At 39.1% G+C, this 19,866-nt stretch overlaps 1 protein-coding gene across 2 annotated transcripts in view; it reads left to right on the plus strand.

The window, feature by feature from the left end:
* HS2ST1 (heparan sulfate 2-O-sulfotransferase 1) overlaps positions 1-19,866 on the plus strand; it is an 82,593-nt gene that overhangs the window by 53,921 nt on the left and 8,806 nt on the right. For both annotated transcript variants that reach the window (XR_009729411.1, XM_061379284.1), the window contains exons 2-4: positions 7,488-7,726; positions 14,095-14,180; positions 18,117-18,255. Coding sequence is in view for 1 of the 2 variants with exons in the window: in XM_061379284.1 (XP_061235268.1) it covers positions 7,488-7,726; positions 14,095-14,180; positions 18,117-18,255 (464 nt within the window). In the remaining variant the exon portion in view is untranslated. The remainder of the gene's footprint in view (positions 1-7,487; positions 7,727-14,094; positions 14,181-18,116; positions 18,256-19,866) is intronic.

Genomic DNA, 19,866 nt, shown 5'->3' on the forward strand with positions numbered 1-19,866 from the left:
GTGAAGGCCAGGTTGGAGCCTTGGGCAACATGTTCTAGCATGAGGCATCCCTACCTATGGCAGGAGGGTTGGAACTAGATGATCTTAAGGTTCTTTCCAACCCAAACCATTCTATGATTCATCTGATCTGTGACTTTTCATGGGTTTTTGTTTAGCTTTGCTGTTCCTGGGGCAACTTGAGATGTAGGCCCTTACCTGCTGCATGTATTCTATAACTAAAATACAGATTGACTTCATAGTATATGTGTGGTACGTCTGGTCTTGTATCAAAAAAGGGCCACAACTTACATAGTTTTTCATTAAAATATTCTTCCCAACAGAATGCTGAAAGAAAAAACGTGGAAGGCTGTATGCTAACTGTAATAAACAAATATGGGTCAGAGCTTAATCTTTAAATACCCTCTTCGTTACAAAATGCAGGTGATCAACTAAATAAGTTTGCAGGAAAATGAGAAGTGGAAGCTCTGATGTTAAAAGCAGCTTGGATGTATATGTGGGATAGAGATTTCACTGTTGGGTGAACTTTAGTTTAATATCACACCCTGAACAATACTGCACACTAATCAATATGCTTCTGCTTTTATTATGTGCTCAAAATGAAGCCCTGGCAAAAATGCTGTCTTGAAATTAAACGGCAGGTATCCTGTGCTCATGGGACTATATATAACAGGCTTTTTAGCATCACTACTTCTAACGTTCAGGCAGCTACTGCATTAGATTTTAGTTAAGGATCTCAGTACCTAGCTGGAGGTGCCTCCTTGCTGGTCTTTGAATTGTCTGGAGGGGTTATTTTTGCTTTTAACTAGTTCCAGTGTGCATTTGTTGGAGTTTAAAGTTTGGCATTTGAATACAGTCCTCTTCTGTTTGGACTGTTCTTTTTGCTTCTGTTCTATTAACCAGTCAAACACTAGTAAAGAAAATGTTTTGGCAATGTTGGTGACTTTAATTGTTCACTGAACTGCTGGGCCTTATTACAGAGCATTTTTTATACCTGTATCTTTTCATGCCTTACTGGCGAAAAAACCCAAGCTGGAATAAGATTTCTACAGTTAGTTACTAGAATCTCTTGACACTGAAGCAATTGAATTCTTAAGAAGGGAAAGGAGGATAATAGGGGTTTTGAACTGACTTTAAAAACCTCTTCTGGCATGATTTGTGCTCTGTTTCCCTCCTTGTATGTGCTATGCACATGATTTTCACTTGCTGTAGATCAGAGTATGTATATGCTCAGGCTGTCCTGGAATTTGAGGACTTTTTAAAGACAAACCTTAAAGGTTTTAATGGATCTTTAATAAGTTGCTTTAAGATAGCTGGATTTGCAAGGGAGACCAACAGTCTCTTTTGTCTGAAATGCAAATAGCTAAAATATCTTAAGGGTTAAGATATTTTTAAGTAGGCAATTTGTTCTGAGCTGCACCCAAAAATACTTAAGAAAAGAAAGCGAAACGTCAGAGTTATTCTTTTCAACTAGAACAATTTATGGGTGTTCGTATGGCATTAGCAGTGATTTCCACAGGTGTGGTTCCCGGGGGTATCTGTTAACCAGAATATCTGAAGATGTGAAGTGATTGGCAGTGGTGTGTGTGTGCGTGGGGCAGGAACGCAATGGGACCATCTCGCCTCTGTCTAGAAGCAGTTGCCTGCTGCTTGAGTACCAGTGTTCTCACCAGCATCAGATTTCACTGGTGACTGAAAGAACTGAATTGAAATTGCACTTTTGTTTCTTAGCAATCCTTTTGTTATTTGGCTTAATAACAATTTGGTACGATGGGGGTAAACGAGCCTGTGTTGTATTGTTTCACACTCAAATTGTGTTTGCTTTACCAGCAGAAAATCACTCAGCTCTGATAAACAGACATAGTGCAAGACTGGCAGTTTGTATTTCTATCAAATAGCCAGCATTTTGCTTTCCTTGTATTTTAATGTTGATTGTAATTTATGTGTTTACACATGCTAATGAAAAAATTAATAGTTAATGACAGTTTTAAGCATGGTCACTTAGAGATAGCTGTAAGGAGTTGCACTTGAGGAAATCTGGAGTCCCCTGGACTGGTTTTAAGAGCACTTCAATTACTGGAGCAGGAAGGTAGGGTTTGCTGTGCTTTACTGTCCTCCCCGCCCCAGTGGCTAACCCAGAATTGCCTTTGAGAGTAATAAATGTTCGTTCATCAGCAATAAAGAGACAGCAAGCTTCATGGAATATTTTTACTAGGGAAAAAGAAGTAGGGGAAACCAAAAGCTTGCCCAAAATATGTGTTGGTCTTTTAAAGTCATGAAGTTGCTAAAGAACCAATGTACTGGTTCTGCTGTTAGTATCTAGAGTAGGATAGAGTTGTTATTCTTAAAGGTCTTTGAAAGAGTTAGTATGTTAATACTGATGCCTTGAACAAATTTATCTTCAGGCATTTTTTATTAATTCGAGCTATATTTTTCCTGCAGTTTTAATTGGGCATAGTGACATAAATCCTCCACGGCCATAAATTGTCACAGCACCATTGATTCTTTCTCTCCTCCTCTGCATCCCCAAAGTGTTGATATCCACATATATCAGCACTGCACTGGTTTATAAGTAGTATGCTGCTAAACAGCTCCCAGAGGAGGCAGCGTTTCAGTGAAGGATGAAGGCTACGTGTGTATGGTGGGTGTATGTAATTCCAAAATGAATCGCGACATTAACTTTGCTATGTAATTATGGCTCAATTTTAAGCTGCTGTTTAGTTTTCATTCTTCATCAGAGGAGAAAGGAGTCAATAGTGAGTAGGTTTTTGGTCCTGCTTGGGTTCAGTATTTAGGCCAGTCATGTGTTTAATGCAGCTTTTGGGCAGGGAAACAGCTTGAGAGCTGCTCAGTGCCTCAGGCTACCAGCTGCTTGCCTAATTGGCCTGGGAGCACAGTGGAAAGAAAGCTGAGACACTAAGTCAGCTGGCTTTCAATATTATTCCCAACTGGAAGAAAACCTGCTTATTGGGTTGAAGTGGCATCCACTCTTATAGGTACATAGTAACTGTTCGCTCAGGGATGGTGCCATCCATTGTAGCTGTCCAGTTCCTTTGCATCAGGTCAGCGTGAGTGAAGTTTGAATCCACATCTTTTTCTTCTGTTGGGCAACACTTGAAGGTTATGAGGTAAAAATTATTTTAGGACTGAACTGCTTCTTATCCGAGTGAGAGGTTTCAGAAGGAAGCATGGCAGGCGCATAAGACACATTGTGGAGAGAGCCTAAATAATATCCATAGATGCATACAGAAGAAAATAGAGGACAAAGAGCGTAGCTTGGGGAAGTAGAGCTGTATGCTCTGAATGATTCTTCCACATACTCAGCTAGCTTGACTTTGACAGCCAGTGAGGCTCAAAATGTATCCTTTATTAAAAGTGGTAAGTGCTAAGCTACAGGGGAAAGAAGAGTTTCTAGTTTTGATAGATTTTCTTGTTAAAAAAACCCAGGAGGTTCTTGCAGTCTTGTGGAAAATGTAAGGAATTTGAATGGTTTGGGCTTTTTAACCTTTTAAGTTGTTAAAATCCATGCCACTCTCTTTTCTTTGAGAAGATAATATTTTGTACGTAGTAAACACTTGGATTTGAAGTAAATGCTAATAAACTTGTTTTACCTAAGACATTCATCTCTTTGAATGTGCAAGGAATGTAGACTGCTTATGAACACAGTGATTTGTTTCTATAATTATGTAAATACTGTTTAGTTGGGTTTTTAAGTATATAAATAGGTATGTATGGGTCTGGTGCATTTTTACAGGTGATTTTTATTAGCTGAGATCCTAACAAAGGAGGGCCAAGCAATCATAGAGTCCCAGACTGGTTTGGGTTGGAAAGGACCATAAGATCATTCAGTTCCAACCCCTGCCATGGGCAGGGACACACCACGTCAGAGCAGGTTGCTCCAAGCCCTGTCCAGCCTGGCTTTGAACACTGCCAGGGATGGGGCAGCCACAGCTTGTCTGGGCACCCTGTGACAGTACCTCAGCACCCTCACAGCGAAGAACTTCCTTTTATCCAACCTTAATCTCCCATTTTTAAGTTTGAACCCATTACCCCTTGTCCTATCACTACAGTCCCTGATAAAGAGTTAATCAAACTTGGTCTCTCTGTTTCTCTCCAATTAATAAATTTAAAACCTGTTGACAAACTGTTTTGACTTGAAAGGGCAGCAGTCTTGATAAATAATTGTGCAGTTTTCCATACTCAGTGTTGTCATACAGGTTGTATGTGGTTATCGGTGCTTGTTCTGAAGGAGAAAACAAAAGTTGCACATTAGATGTTTTTTTCTGGTAGCATCTGACTGGCAAGTCAACTTGTTGCTAGCGATGGTACTTGCTGGTTTATTGCTACAAGAGGATGGCTTAAGAAATGTAAGATGCTGTCAGTTACACAAATGTGATAAAGGAAGATTTCAAAGAACATGTAGACAAATAGCTGAGGAAACAAGCTGCCTTTGCAGCTTATAAACAGCTACTTCTGCCAAGTGAAGGCTTTTTGCAAGTAATTCATCTGCTGGTAAATAACCAATGTAGCAGCCTTTCTTATGCTGATCATATCTGATACTGCCTGTGTGTAAACCATCCTCACAGTTGATGGAAGTTGGCATGCAGGACAACTGCAGATGACAGAACAGCATTTCCCCCAACTGTACAGTAATTGTATTATTTGTTACAGTGAAACTAAACAGGCAGGAATAAAAAAGTAGGAGACAAAATATTTTATGCCTTAAAATTACCCTGTATTATATTACTACGAAAATCTGCCTGGTAGTCAGAGTACCACTTGCTTAAGTGTTGCTTATCTTTTTAAATCAATGGAGTTAATCACTATCAAACTTGGTGCGGACAGTCTTAACCCTGTTTAGACATTTGGTTCCTGTTCATTTTGCCTAGATGTTTTCCTTACAAAATCAAGTTTAAATCGAGTGCAATGAAAGCAATAAGACTGTAGGACTTAATTTTATCCAGAGGATGTCTGATAGGAAAGAAATGACCTAAAGTGATTATTTATTTATTTCAGTGAAGCTATTCCAACCTTATATAGATAAGTTCTCCTAATCAAAGTTAATAAGGAGATTTTTGGTGAATAAAATGTATTTAATAAATAGCTAGCATCATCTTCCTCTGTATCTTCCACCTGTAAAGTCATTAAAGCATACCTTGCATTTTCTACCATACTTCTAAAAACATAAGCAATGATATAAGCCAGGTTAGACACTTTGACTTTGCTTCTCACTAGCTTTAGCTTCCCTTGCTCTTCAGCAATTTACATCGGGCACATCATCTCAGCTTTTGGTTTCTAACTGTTGCAGTTATTTCAAAAAGGTTCTTACCATAAGGATTAGTTTTCATTTTAATTTTAAATTGAAAGCCTCCTTGTCTTCGATAATAGAATTGTCTGTGTACTTCACACTTGGGAAGGTTCTCTCCTCGCATGGGTTTTTGCTTTCCGCTCTCACAAAGTTGCAGGTGATTGTATGCCATAGCCTTTCTGTTAGTTGCATCTAATTATGCATTTTTATATCTTATGTATAGCCTTTAAAGTGCACTTATCACACTAATTCTTGGATCATCATGGTTTCAAATACCTCATTAGAGGAACACTTCTCATCACTTCTCTTGCAAGTCATGCCTGTTTGTCACAAATGTTTACTTCTCAGTAGAAAAGGGGAAGCTTCTCTCCACACCAGCCAGCCTCATCAACCCTGGAGTTCCGCTCAGTTATTCAAGTCTAGCTGAGATCTACTACTACTCTGGCATAGAAAATACAAATTTAATTTGTTTCATTTTAGCCTCTCTAGGTGGTATTCCATATCCATGTAGCCCTGGGCAGCCATGTGGCTAACTATGTCCCCTACCAAATGCTTGCTCTAATTGCGTACTGGCAGGAAGGGGAGAGTTGCCTGTCCTTTCTTGTTGTAACTGTCTTCACATAGATGAAACCTGAGTCTGTTGCCTCATCTCTTTCCAGAATAGGACGTTTGCCAGCAGTGATGGGAGAGGTAGCAAACGGGAAAGAAAGGAGCAAAAACTGTGACTGATGTAGTGGGGAGCAACAGATGTCATGTGGAAAATTGAGATATACTCAATAAGCATTTTCTACAAACATTTTCATACTGATATAAGTTAGTTATGGGGTGTGAGATACGAGCATATGAGAGAGTGAGTAAGTTTAAGCTTTGAAGCATTTCAGACAGATGGAAGTTTGTGGCTGAAGACAGTTTTTGTGGAATTACAGGCTACTGGTGTTCACAGCTTAATGATTCTGCTTTAAGAGTGATTTTACGTTATGATTAAAAAGATGTGGTGAAAGAGAATAAAAGGAGCTGGGTTACAGGAAGCAAGGGAAGTAAAGGCCAAGAGCTGCTGCTGTTAAAAGCTTGTCATCCAGAAAGAGCTATAGCCTGTGTAAGAACATGATACAAAGAATTACAGTTTACTCTTGTGGTACTGACTCCAACTTGCACTGTTAGCCAACACAGGTTTCTGTGAATACATTATTGAAGGCAGTATCACAATAAATGAATGAGAAAAGATGCTTTGACATCTGTATTACAAATTGTGGTAAAGTATATACTTACCCAGAACAAAATAAAGCTATGTCTGAATCAGCACAAAGAAACTGATATTCAGCAGCAGCAAAAAAAAACCCAAATGGTGTAATACTGTGGATTTTATTTTCCAAATAGGCTTTTAGCACTTGAAGCAGAGCTCAATTACTTAGGGTATTGCCCTTTGTATAAAAGAAAGAATGGTTTATTTGCAATGTACTCACCTTGCCAAAATGACTTGTTCATAGCTTTCTTTTCCATGATTCTTTCTTTTTGATGTATTTGATGTATTTCAGTACTTGGAGATCACTGTTCACCTTGATGTTAACTGATTTGTAAGTGCCTCTTGCTTCTGTGCTTGTCAAACTTGAAATTAATAAATCTAATTGAATTTTCGCAAACCCATTTGTTGTAATGCTTTACACTTGGGGCTTGTATCAGTTGAAATAACAAAACAGTGTTTTCAGCTGAATTCTGGTGCCTTTACACAGTTAACTGACTAAATTTGTAGTGTTGTTATTTCTCCTGTTTTCAGCAAATGCATCTTCTCCAAATTGCTTGAGTTATTCCTTCTATTATAATTTTTAAATAGGTGTTTTATAGAAATTATTTTGGACATTTTGGGTATGTCACCATTTTGATAGTGCGTTATAGGCATTTTTTGTTAGAGACGATGGCTTTCAGTAACGTTAGCGTGAGTCATAGAATATGGTATGTGTTCTCTAAGCATATTATTTTCTACTCTGTGTGTTCTGCTTCAGACTAACCTTGTATCATTCATACAGTTTATAGGTTGTTTTGCTTCAGATGTGTGATATAATGGTAGCGTTTCCTTTATTGCTGAGGAGTTACTGCTTTTCACCAGGTTATTTGCATTCTATCCTTTGAACTTCAAAACTGGTGATATTTACATTGAAATGTTGTATTTGCCGTCCTTTAACAGAAAGAGCGATTGCAAGACATGAAGTCAGAGAAATAGAACAACGTCATACAGTAGATGGCCCCCGACAAGATGTGGCATTGGATGAAGACGACGATGTGGTGATTATTTACAACCGAGTACCTAAGACTGCCAGCACTTCCTTCACAAATATTGCCTATGATCTTTGTGCGAAGAACAAATATCATGTTCTACATATCAATACAACCAAAAATAATCCTGTTATGTCTCTGCAAGATCAGGTAAGCTGCTGCATCTGGGAGGGGTGTCTTTGTTAAACAAGGGAGAAGTACAGAAAATGTTTTCCTATTGCAAACTTATATGGAATTGGCTTTTATGTCACGTTTTCCAGTATAAGTGAATTCTAATGCATTTATGTTTTCTTTGTAAAGAATGGATTTTTTTATTAAATAATAGGTTTAGTTTTTTGTTGGGCTACTGGAGGAGGTAAGTATCTGTTTATCAGCTGAAAACAAAGCCAAAAGGGGCACAGCTAGGGCACAAATGACCTTTGTTATTACAGCTGTAAAAGTTTACTGTATTGTCGAATGTCTGCCTTTTGGCTGTGTAATAGTATTTGCCTGTCCTCTCCATCTGCAGTGAATGCAGTCCTATGTGATTTCCTCTGAGTAGTGCAGGCACTGTTCCCTGCTGTCAGGGTTATGTTTCCATTTTTGATACTAGGTCTGGTCAGCTCTCACAGGTGACAATAACAGGTAGAAGGAAGCGATTGTAAATAACTTAAAGGATGGGGCACTTTGCATTCATTTAAATCTCTCACTAAAATCAGTGTTGTCCCAGGCTAGAAATGATCATGGCTACCACTGCTTCAGATGATGAGTATTAAAAAACATGATGAAGGATCAGGGCTCTGTTTTTCTTGGGGCGGGGTATGCTGAGGGAGGAGGGTCTTTTTAAGTAGTCTGGTTTTGCTCATGGTGAGTGCACATTCAGGGAACGCAGGTCAGATGTTTGACACATCACTATGTCATCAGCCCTGTCTGTAAAACAGAGGTTTCCACACTTGGGAATGTGGTACTGGTTGTATGCCGATGATCTTAAGTTGATATGCAGCAGAGGCAGGAGCTGTTCTGCATTGCAGCACATCAGCACTGAGGCTTCCAGCTCCTTTAAGTGTATGCCTACAGGCAGAAGCAGCTCAGCACAGCTGCTGGAGCAGTGCAGGGGGAAGCAGATGGTAACAAGCCTTCCACTTCTAGTTCTCTGTATTGGAAAAAGGTTGAGGTAGGGATCATCTATGTGCAGGGGACATTGAATGTACTTGAGGCAGGACTGGGAACCTCTTTTGTGATAGTGGGGTTGTGTTATTGTTGGGTTTTTGATGGTGTGAAATCTTTCCCTAAACACAAAGGTGATATAGTCATATGGGGTTATTGAGACTACCAAGAGTCAACCTGGTAGCCAGCCCCATAGTCTTGTCTGCTACATAGAACAAGAAAGACTTGTGCACTAACAGCAGAGTGAGTTTTCAAAAGGAGATTTATCAAGGCTGTATCTGTTAGTTAAAAATCATACTCAAGTCAGTCACACTTACAGCTGCACTTCCACGCACAAGTTCTGTTGCTGTCAAGGTGTCTCTTTGAAATGTAGGGGTCTGTCCTGAATGATAGGAAAGCTACAAAAATACAAATGTGTTCTTTACTGGCTTAGTTTTGTCTAACAGAAACTCTCTTCCTCGTTTTCCCTCTAATATTAGAGGGAATATTATAATACTACCTATTGAAAGAGAAAATCCATCAGTGCTGGCCGTGTATACAATACTGGCAGTCCTACCTTCATTCGACACCATGCCATTGTCCAAGGTGGTAAGTTATGTTGGTTATTTAGGCAGTTGTTACTCCTCTTCTTTGGTAGCCGTTAACTGGGAAATGCTGCCAATGAAAACCTTTACATAGTTGTTCAAACAAGAATATTTGTTTATCTGTAGTATATCGAGATAGCAACTTGCCATTATAAGTGATAAAGCAGAATTCTGGAGATGACAAGTAGCTGGTGAGGTTTATTCTTTGTGGGCTTAGATTTGCATGAAATACATGCCACCTTTATCAGTATAGCTCACTTGAGTGCATTAGGTGTATATGCACCAGTAGTAAAATACATAGACATACAGAGACAAAATCGATTAGTGATACTGTTTGTTAAAGCAAATCTCCCTAAGCAAGGTGAAGGTTGCCTTGGGCCTGACATAGATTTGTAAAACAGTGAGCCCTCCATTGTGCAGTACTTGTGCTGTTCTTCTTCTAAACTGCTCTAAATCTCTAACAGATTTTAAGTTCTCTGTCCATAGGTGAAACCTTTACTTGTTAAATGCAATCTGCAAAAACCCCTGTTTAAAATCCACTCCACATACAATCAGTATCTGATTTGAGATAATCCAGTAAGAGTCCCTAACACATCCATTTTAGTTTCAGATGGAACTTGTCCCAGCAGCCCTCATTTCTTTTGCAGCTTCTCTGACAGCAGGATCCTGAGAACTACCCCTCTTTCCACAGGTTGGGCCTTTTCTTTGCAGTAACCTGAGTGCCATGCTGCCCATGTTGCATTTCTGACCTGTGTGGTCTGTAACAAAAACACTCAGCTTTCATTAAATGAGAGTAGGTTTTTGTGGGACTTTATTTGTTGCTTGCATGTTTCAGTACTGGTACTTTTTGTGGCTATAAGGATGCCTGTGTTATGGCTTGCTGGATGGCATACCAGCCACACAAACTTCAGCTTTGTTGTTACATGGTGAGATTGTCATCTAAAACATGTAAAATGAAATTACTGTTCTGTCTTGCAGCGTAAATCCTTGATATAGTGTTAGAAAAGGGGATGTAAGAACATGTTCTCTGTACTGCTGTTGTGAACATAGAAAAGCCATGGTACAGTTATCAGCTTGCTATTTTCTGTTCCTCATTCTTTTTTCCCCTGCAGTTTCTCTCTCCATTTTTCTCAAAGAAGCACCTGAAAATGTATAATCTTGCTTCCAAATGTATTCTAAAGCAGTAGCCTCTCAGAGGATAGAACACTCATACTGACTTCAGTTCCACTTCTGACAATGGCTGGCTGAGGTGGACCAAGTAAAAGGTTGGAGCAACTGTTAGAAGTACTCTAATGTGCTCCTGAACAGATAAGAGTTTTTCTCTTGAAGTTGGATGGCCTAGTGAGCACTGGTGTCCACTGCTGTACTTGTGTCAGTTGCAGAATCACACAATGATTTGGGTTGGAAGGGACCTTGGAAGATTATCTAGTCCAGCCTCCAAGGTTGCAAGGGGTTTCCACCATCTATGTGCCCCATACCCGTGGACTTTGACAGAGATTGTGAAAATAGGGAGTTTAAAGCCTAATCTATTCAGCCTTTCTTGCACCCCCTGAGCCTCCTCATGACCCTTCCATATTTCAGTACTTTCAGCTGAGAAAGAACTGTTCATGCAAGGCTGGAACATGTTCTTGCCTGGCTGCACCACAGCTGAACTGGTAAACTCTGTCTTTTCACCATCTCACAATATTGCTTCTCAGATGCCTTTTCCTTGAGCTTGCTGTGGTTTCGTATGGCATGCCAACAAAGGTGTGCTGCTAGCGTGTTTCCATTGTTCCTAAACTTCTGATTTAGAGCTACCTTATTTGACAGTTAGGATAACTAAGCTACCAGTGCCTTCTTGCAGAGGGATTTGCATTCAGTCATCCCATTATGCTTGGTCTTGAAATCTGAACTGAGATCTCTTTTAATGAGGACACTGTGTCGGTTGGTCTTAAGTCATACTTGAGTGGAAAATCCTCATGTGTCCTCACCAGGCTGTGCTGGTAATACCCATCCCCCAGTTATTAGTAATTTTGAGTCAGTTATTCAGCAGTTGACAAACAAAACTAGAATGTAATGACAGGAAAAGCTGGGGCCTTTTTGGTATCCAAAATCCATGTGATACCAAGCCACCAACTTTGGTGGCAGAGGGTGTGGATGTTCTCTTCAGACTGTAGAGAAGAGGGACTGATGGAAGCAGTGGACAGAGATGGAGGCTTCCCACATCACTTTGGTCTGCACATACCCATTTCCCAGGGATTTTTTTGCTCAGACCAAGTATGCTTGTTGATTTTACATTTTCCCTTTTGGCTCACTGGGACTCGTTATAAATTCTTACCGCCCTAGAAACTGCATGTATTTAACTTACCTTTCAGGACATCTTATGCCCCCAGAGTACGTTTGATCTGGCTTTTTAATTCAATAAAGCTCAGCTGATTTCTCTCTTACTAAAGGCTGCAAAGCAACTTTGGAGCCGATTATATAAAAGCACCATGAAACAACTTCCCAGGAATTCCATTCACGTCTATCTGCACTTTTAAAATAACCTCACATTTTATTCAGTTGGGTTCAGATGGAGAAGCTTGCTCAGTCTCTTGAAAGCTCCACTGTCTGTTAAGCCCTGAAAAGAAAGGTAAAATAGATCATATTTAACAGTATGAAGCAGCAAGCAATATTCATCTCTGCCCTAAAATGTGTGAATCCAGACTTACTAGGCTATCTGTGACCTGGAACAATTCTGATTGTTGAAATACTGCAAACGGTGGTGGGGAGAATCTTTTGCCTGCAGGCTGGTTATAGGTGTTAAAAACTGGTATTCTCAGGACACAATGTGGGGTTGGTCCATCTCAAGGCAGACGAAAATGTCACAGCTGTCTCATAAAGCCTTCCTAGCTGCCTCTTAGCTTGTCTGGTGTTGAAGTTAATAAAAGGCCAATAAAACACCCATCCTGTGTTCATAAAAATGCCTTCACTTAGCAGACAACAACATTATATGACAAAGACAATAAAGGATTTTTTTAACTATTACTGGAAGATCTAAGGTTTGATGCCAGATGGTGGCACAAGGATCTGAGACAGAACTGACCCTTGGGACTTTGCACTTAACATTTCCCTGTGCCTAGTCCTAGTCTATTAGACACTGTGACTCTTTGGGGCTTGGAGGTGATGGAAGGGAGGATAATGTATACTTTGCATTTAGGAAACTTCTTTCTCAAATATAGAAGTATTCATAGCTGAGGGTCTCCACTGAAAATATCCTGCCATTAATCTTTAAAAGGTACAGTCGATGAAGTGTGGTTTGTTTCAGTAGCAGTAAAGGTAGATTCAGTGAATTCAAAGTCTCATAGATATGTATCAGTTTGTGCTATGGACAAAATAAGGCAGAAAAGCCAGTGTAGTTTATGAAACACAATTGTATAACACTGTGCAGTGCTAGGTCTGCCACAATTTTCATGTGCAGTATATGGTTTAAATTGTGAAATGCCACAGACTGTGAAACTCATACATTGAAAAAATGAATGCTGCCTGTTACTATAAAGTAATGTACATTTCTTTCACCTGAGAGCCCAGGAACCAGTGTTTGAGGAAATAGGTAAATTTTATCAACCTCTTAAGTCTTAGACTGTGAGTTTTGCACATTTGAAGAAACAGAAGCAGGCCAGTCTTGCCTTTTAAAATCCTCAATTGGTTGGTGATAGTAAATAATAAGTATGTTCCAGGACTCTCCATCCATTAGACCTTACAGAATGTTAGTGCATTGACTTGAACTCTCCAGCTTTCCCTTTTTGACTCTCTTGTTTCACCTCAGTATCTTCATGGTTATCTCTGTCACTGTGTAACAGAAAAGGTACTGTAGATGTTCAGGGAATGCTATCATCTCATTTGCGGCTTCACAAGTGGCCTATCATTGTCAGACAGGCCAGGCAGCACAAGTTTATCATCTTTTCTTTATTATCCAGTTGACTAGTTTTGACATAGCTTTCCAAGTTAGGTGCTTTGATGTTAAAATACTCTGTTCATCTAATAAAGCTGAGCTATTTCAGGGCTTCCATATCCCACTTAATGTGATAATCCTTTCTAGTTTGGGATGTGTACCTTAATTTGCTCTTTGAAGGGGAAAGCTATTCCTGTTTTCATGAAGTTTGCCCGCAACTGCGTTATCAGCCCTTGCTGAAGGGCTGCTTCATGCTTTAACATGGAAGCTTCACTGAAATGTTAGACTTAAGGTAACAATTCAAAATGGTAAGCTATAAATCTAGTTTGCACTGTATACCTTTATGCAATTTTTGGATTACTCATGCTTTGCATTTTGAGATGGGGGAGCAAATGAACCATGAGATTTGTTTCTTGTTCCAGTAAAATCGGTCAAAGAACTTGCTTGTAAATCAAGTTTGCTTTTATTTAAGGGACTAACTACAGATCAGACAATTCCATCAAAGGTGTATGTGCATTTCTACTTCTTGCTGATGGAATTCCCCATTCCTTTCCAATGACAGATAAAATGGACTGAAACAAAATGAAATGTTTGTCTTGCTAATGCTTTTGTGGAAGCTTTTCTTGAATTGCCTTTCTGATTGCTGTCTTCCGCTTTGGTTTACTTTCTGATCGTTGAATTGTGATGATATAAGCAGAGTCCTCTGTATGCTTGAAAAAAAGTCTGGTTTTGGTGGCACAAATTCTTTGCTAATATTCAAAATAGAATGTTGTTTTATAATGCATGATAATTTTATAAACCAGAGGGTACCATGTGTGGGAAAACTCAATGTGTTCCAACTGTACAGAAACATTTTCTGCTGTCTACTTTTACAGGTCCGATTTGTGAAGAATGTGACTTCCTGGAAGGAAATGAAACCAGGATTTTACCATGGCCATATATCTTATTTGGACTTTGCCAAGTATGTTACCCTTGGATTTATCTGTTGAGTACCACAGTAGTTGAGGTTGCTTGGATGCAGCTGGGGCATTAGTGCCCTCTAGTGATGACAGTGTGACAGCTGAGGTTTGAAATATTCGCACGCTGAAATTCGTGTGCTGAACAATATTTGGGTTTGATTTTCACAGTTTTCTCTTTCCTTTTTGCATGTTAACGTGTAGCCGAGTCTCATTTCAAAGCTATTTATATGCTGCGTTTAGTATTCCTTGTGTGAATTACAGTCTTGTTTTACTGAAAATCCTGGCTTTTCTCTAAAACACTGAGAGTTTTTCCTTAGGATTGCTTCCCGTTCAGGGAAGTTTAAGATACTTGTTCTCAAGTGTGTTTCATATAACAGGTAATACCACCTGCCTCTTAAGCTATGAGTATCCCTATATACTGTATCAAAATACTAAAAGTTATATTTTAAAGCAGTTTTTTGGCCTATAGTATTTTGACTTGCCATAGAAAGCATTGAAATAATTATTCTGGAGTTAAATCCTGCTGCTTCCAAAATTAATCTAAAAGAAAATGGGATAAAAATCCTCCCAAAGACTTCAGATGTTCAGGATCATATCTGTATTCACACTTTCATGTGTTTCTTCCCTTGTCTCTTTTTTGCTAATGGATCTAAAGCAATGATCCTCAGTAGCTCAGTCTTGTGAAGCCTCTCCTTGAACTGGCAAGTCAGTTTTGCTTAAGATGCTTAGTAGACAGTTCTTCATTTTGCACTTGCAGCATGCTGAAAAGCATTGAAAGTTGAAAGTGGAATTTTCAGATCTCAGCATATTTGACTGCACAACCAATAGTAACCAGTACTTTCACCTCCTGCTGGTGGTCAAGCCTCAGTCGTGTTATGTTTCTGTGTATTAGAACATTTATGTAGGAGGGCAGGCTGCTGGGGCTGGTTCAGCCTGGAGAAGAGAAGCTGTGGGAGGCCTTCCAATACCTGAAGGGAGAATACGAGGATGCTGGAGAGGGACTCTTCATCAGGGCCTGTAGCAATAGGACAAGGGGTGATGGGTTCACACTGAAGCAGGGGAAGTTCAGGTTAGATCTAAGGCAGAAGTTCTTCCCTGTGAGGGTGCTGAGGCACTGGCACAGGATGCCCGCAGAAGTGATAAATGCTCCACCCCTGGCAGTGCTCAAGGCCAAGTTGGAAGGAGTCTTGGGTGACATGGTTTAGTGTGGGGCATCCCTGCCCATGGCAGGGAGGTTGGAACTGCATTATCTCAAGGTCCTTTCCAACCCTAACTATTCTATGATTCCATGATTTATTTAATGAAATGAGATTTTTAGTGTGTAAGAGCCTCTTTTGTTTAGTCATTGCTTTTAGTTATTCTCTTTATTCTAGCTTTTGATTACAAGGAATGAGAAGGGGAAGCGAGAGCTTCAGAGATTCCCAGTACAGCATATTATATAATAGAAAATGCTAAAAGCTACAGTAGCAGCTGGATAATACCAATGGCACCAAGTAAAACCTTGAAGTTTACAGAAAGTAGCAGGCAAGAAGTCTTAATTGCACATCATTCAATAAAACAAAATGTACCAACTTTCATTAGTGGCTTTTCTGCCTTCTAAAGTTAAAATGCTGCAACATTAATGCACCTTTGAACTGAGTAACAGCTTTCTAGAATGAATGAATGTTATTTAATTTCAAGGCCAGGTTGACCAGAGCCTTGGGTGACATGGTTTAGTGTGGGGCATCCCTGCCCATGGCAGGGGGGATGGAACTGGATGATCTTAAGGTCCTTTCCAAGCCAGACCATTCTATGATTCTATACATTGCTCGCTTCATAAAGCTGAAAACATCCTCAAATACTCCAATGTTTAAAATAATTACTTTACATCTGGAGAGCATCTAAGCAATTTCACAGATGTCTTTCATCTGCATCTTCCCTCTAGAACTGTGTTATCCTTGTGCTTGCTGTTTGTTATCCTTTCCCCTAAATGATTTATTTCCCAGCCCCCTTTCCCCAACATAGCTTGCTTTCTCATACGTCGGGTTTTCATTATTAAAATAATACCTTGAATACTTTGGCTGTGCTTGGCATGGCCCGCACTTTTCAGGCTATGAGGTGTGTTCTTGTAATGAACATTCTTGTAGTTGAGAAATGTAAAGTATTTCCAACAAGTCAGTGCTTGCTTATACGCAAATACCAGGCTTGGGTCCACAGTGAGGTATCGGAAGAACCTCTTAAAATACTCTGAAGCTTAAAGTACTGCATTCATTCAATGACTGATGATATTGAGGACAGGTTATCGAAACCCATCCATGTAAAAATTTCAGTAATACGAGTTTAAATTTGTTTTCCTCTTTTTCTTAATTTCTGATCCCTTCCCTTTCCCCCCTTATCCCCTTTTTTCTCTGGTAAACTATGGTAAAGTTCTTTGACAGTGCAGTTACAAAATCATTATAATTACTAATAAAGCTACAGTAGTAAGAACCTTATGGTATTCTAACTGATGCGAGTTTTGCCAGGTCATGTGCAAATCCACTTAAGCGTACAATCCAGCACAAACATTTCCAAGGGCTCTGACACCTCCATTTAACACACAGAAACATATTACTGGTTGAGGCTGCTGCTTGATCTGAATGGTTTGTTCCAGCCTTCACCAACACTTGCAGTAGAGTCTGTAGAAGGGGATGCCTGTGCATGTCTCTCACACTTCAGTGGACCTGAAAGAGGTGCAGTTCAAAGTCTGGACTTTGAATCATTTTGATGCACACACTCCTGTTTTGCACACTTTGGGAAGTAAGAGCTAGCATACAGACAAATGTCAGCAATGTCACCTTTACCTGCTACGGTCTAATGCATTGGTACTCTGCTGGTAACATCAGAAGAATCAATTGCTGTTCTATAGCCTTTAACAATTTCCGTATCTGCATTGCTGGCCTTTTGCCACAGTAATGCCTTTTAATTGTGGGGTTTTTTTAACTTATTCTCTGCTGCTTATTCTGTGTTTCTGTTCTTCACCTTTTGCAACTTAAGATTGCTCACATGAGCAGTATCTGGTACTATAATTTACAGAGTACCACTTGAACCATAATGGTACTGCATCTGACACACATTCCCATTGTAATATAACCTCTTTAATGTTTGGATACCATATTTATTTGCCACAGTGATGTCTCAAATGGAAAAGAAAATAAAACTGAGAAATGTGTCGTAAAAGCTGCCTTGAATATAGGTCATTGAAAGGCAGCATTTGCACAAAACCATTTTGGTGGTTTAAATCTTTCTCACGTGTCCTACGAGCTTACCACCTAATTTCATCAGGGTTCCTGTTTGTACCATAGTAAATCAAAAGTTGCTTAAGGTAAATGTCTAAGGAAAAATGTTATATTTTCAGATAGAGAAGTTAATATGGTTACAGATACTATCTTAGGCTTCTATTTAATAAAGATAGACATATGGATGCAACCCAGGTAATGGATGGGCTCTGTGCTCTTCCTGCCTTCTGTTAGAAATCATGTCTCTGACAACTGGAGACCTGCCAAGAAAACCACTTGCAGCATTGCATAGCACAGTTCAGGAGGGCAGGAAATCAGTGTCAAACTTCCTTATGCTTATTATAAACACGTAGGTGGCTGCTAGACTCATTAAGGCATTTCTAGAGCCAGGATGGTTGTATAAACATTTTGGTACCTGTTGTGTGAGGATGTTTAAGGTTTGTTTGCTTCTCCTAAAAAAATAAATAAATCACAGTCCCAAGAAAGCTGAAATGGAACTGACAATCACATCCACATAACACACAGGATAATGAAGGTGAGAGGAAGCAATCATTAAACTTCCTTTCACCATCATCTTCGCTGTCTGTAGATTTCAGTTGTGTCAGTAGAGTCAGGCTTTTAAGTATTAAATGGGAAGCTCTGATTTGGCCTTTAAAAGACTTTTTTTTTCCTCTTTTACTTTAGATTTGGTGTCAAAAAGAAACCAATTTACATAAATGTCATAAGAGATCCTATAGAACGACTAGTTTCTTATTATTACTTCCTGCGCTTTGGAGATGATTACAGACCAGGGCTACGGAGGCGAAAACAGGGGGATAAAAAGGTAAAATACACTTCATTATATATAGTTTCTTACCAAAATTAGTGTATAAACCATTTAAAAATGTCCTGATAAAAGCTGAGTATTTCTTGTATCAGTCTTGGCGATGGTGGCTTTGCAAGTTGTATTCTCCCCTTCTGTCTGTACTAGACCAGAGTGGAACATGAAGTATGTTAAGTGTGACATTTTGTGTAACCTTATAAATTAACTTTATGATACAATTCGTTATACAAATTAAATACAATTGTAAATGTTTTCAGGTACCTGGAGTTGTAAGTATGGCGTTAAGCTTATCTTCTTGTATGAGAATTCTGCATCTCTTCTTGTTGAAGATCGAAAGACATTTTTCACTACTATTTTTTAATAATTAACAGCCTTAAAACAAACAGTAAATGTTGCAGTGGAATTGTGTGAAGAGTCTTCTTGCAAACTATGGAGTTTTAATGATAGATTTCTAGACTTCCTCCATCTGTCTTAGGTGACTACAGGAATGTTCAGGTTTGTATATTCAAACCTTGTTTACTAACGCAGTTTCAGAATGACAACATGATTCAGACTTCATAATACATTTATTGCAAAAAGAACTTACACATCCACTGTCATGGTTTACAGAAAGACATTTTTGGATCTTGTTGCTTTATACTGCTTGTAAATCAAGAAGAAAAGTGAATTATTAAGCATATGAATATAGTTTATAAAACTATAATCAGAACAGGGTGGAAGTTTTTAGTAAATGGAAAGGGCTTTTGTACGTTACAGAGCCAAACACTTTAAAATGTCAGTGGCAATATTTTAGTAAACTGATTAATTTTTTTTTTCTGTAATGTTACCATTTAGCGTAGAATGTGCGAATACCAAAATAACTCATCAAAAATCATACTGAATACAGCTTAATATATATACACAGCATAACTAAGAAATGTGACTACTAATTTTGTGTGCCACCTCCCGCCCCCATCCAAACAGTGTATTTAGACTGTCTGGAACAGAGCATTCCTCTTGTCTTTCCATTTGATGACTAGCTGCTCCTCTGTTATTTAGGGTTTGGCGCCATCTTCAGCTACTGCTGTTCAGTTTGTCCTGACATCCTACAGCACAGGTAGAGGAAAGCTTCAAGCAAACCAAATTGAAATGAAACTTAAAATCTATCTTCATAGCACTGGCTACGGAAATGATTTGGCAATACAGTGTCATAAAGGCATTTCTAAAAAGAGAGAGAATCTCATCTCTTGTGACCTACTCTCTTCCTGTTCAGGAAGAGCATCATTTGGTCAGTGGAATTCCTTGCTGGTAGAGATCAATGAGTTGGAAAGCTGACCATGCTACCAAGTCCAAGCTGCTTATAGGACTTAAACTTCATGCTTTTTATTAAGTACTAATAGCATTGTTTTAGTTTTGAATTAGAGTCCAAACAGCCTTGTTAGGTGGTCACTGGGAAACATTAAGGCAAAATCCCTAATGCTGCTGCTTGGTAGACTGCACTGTAAGCTCTGATTTGCTGGAACAAGTTGAAATGCATTCCTATTTATAATGTTTGCAATTCACTGCAGTAATAATTTTATGGTTTTCTATTAAAGATGCTTTTTCTTTTCATTTTGTCACTATCATGCCACT

This window comes from Neopsephotus bourkii, unplaced genomic scaffold (genome assembly GCF_033783945.1).
Source record: "Neopsephotus bourkii isolate Nb327-2 ecotype Australia unplaced genomic scaffold, CSIRO-AGI_Nbou_v1 NB_1768, whole genome shotgun sequence".
Taxonomy (NCBI): domain Eukaryota; kingdom Metazoa; phylum Chordata; class Aves; order Psittaciformes; family Psittacidae; genus Neopsephotus; species Neopsephotus bourkii.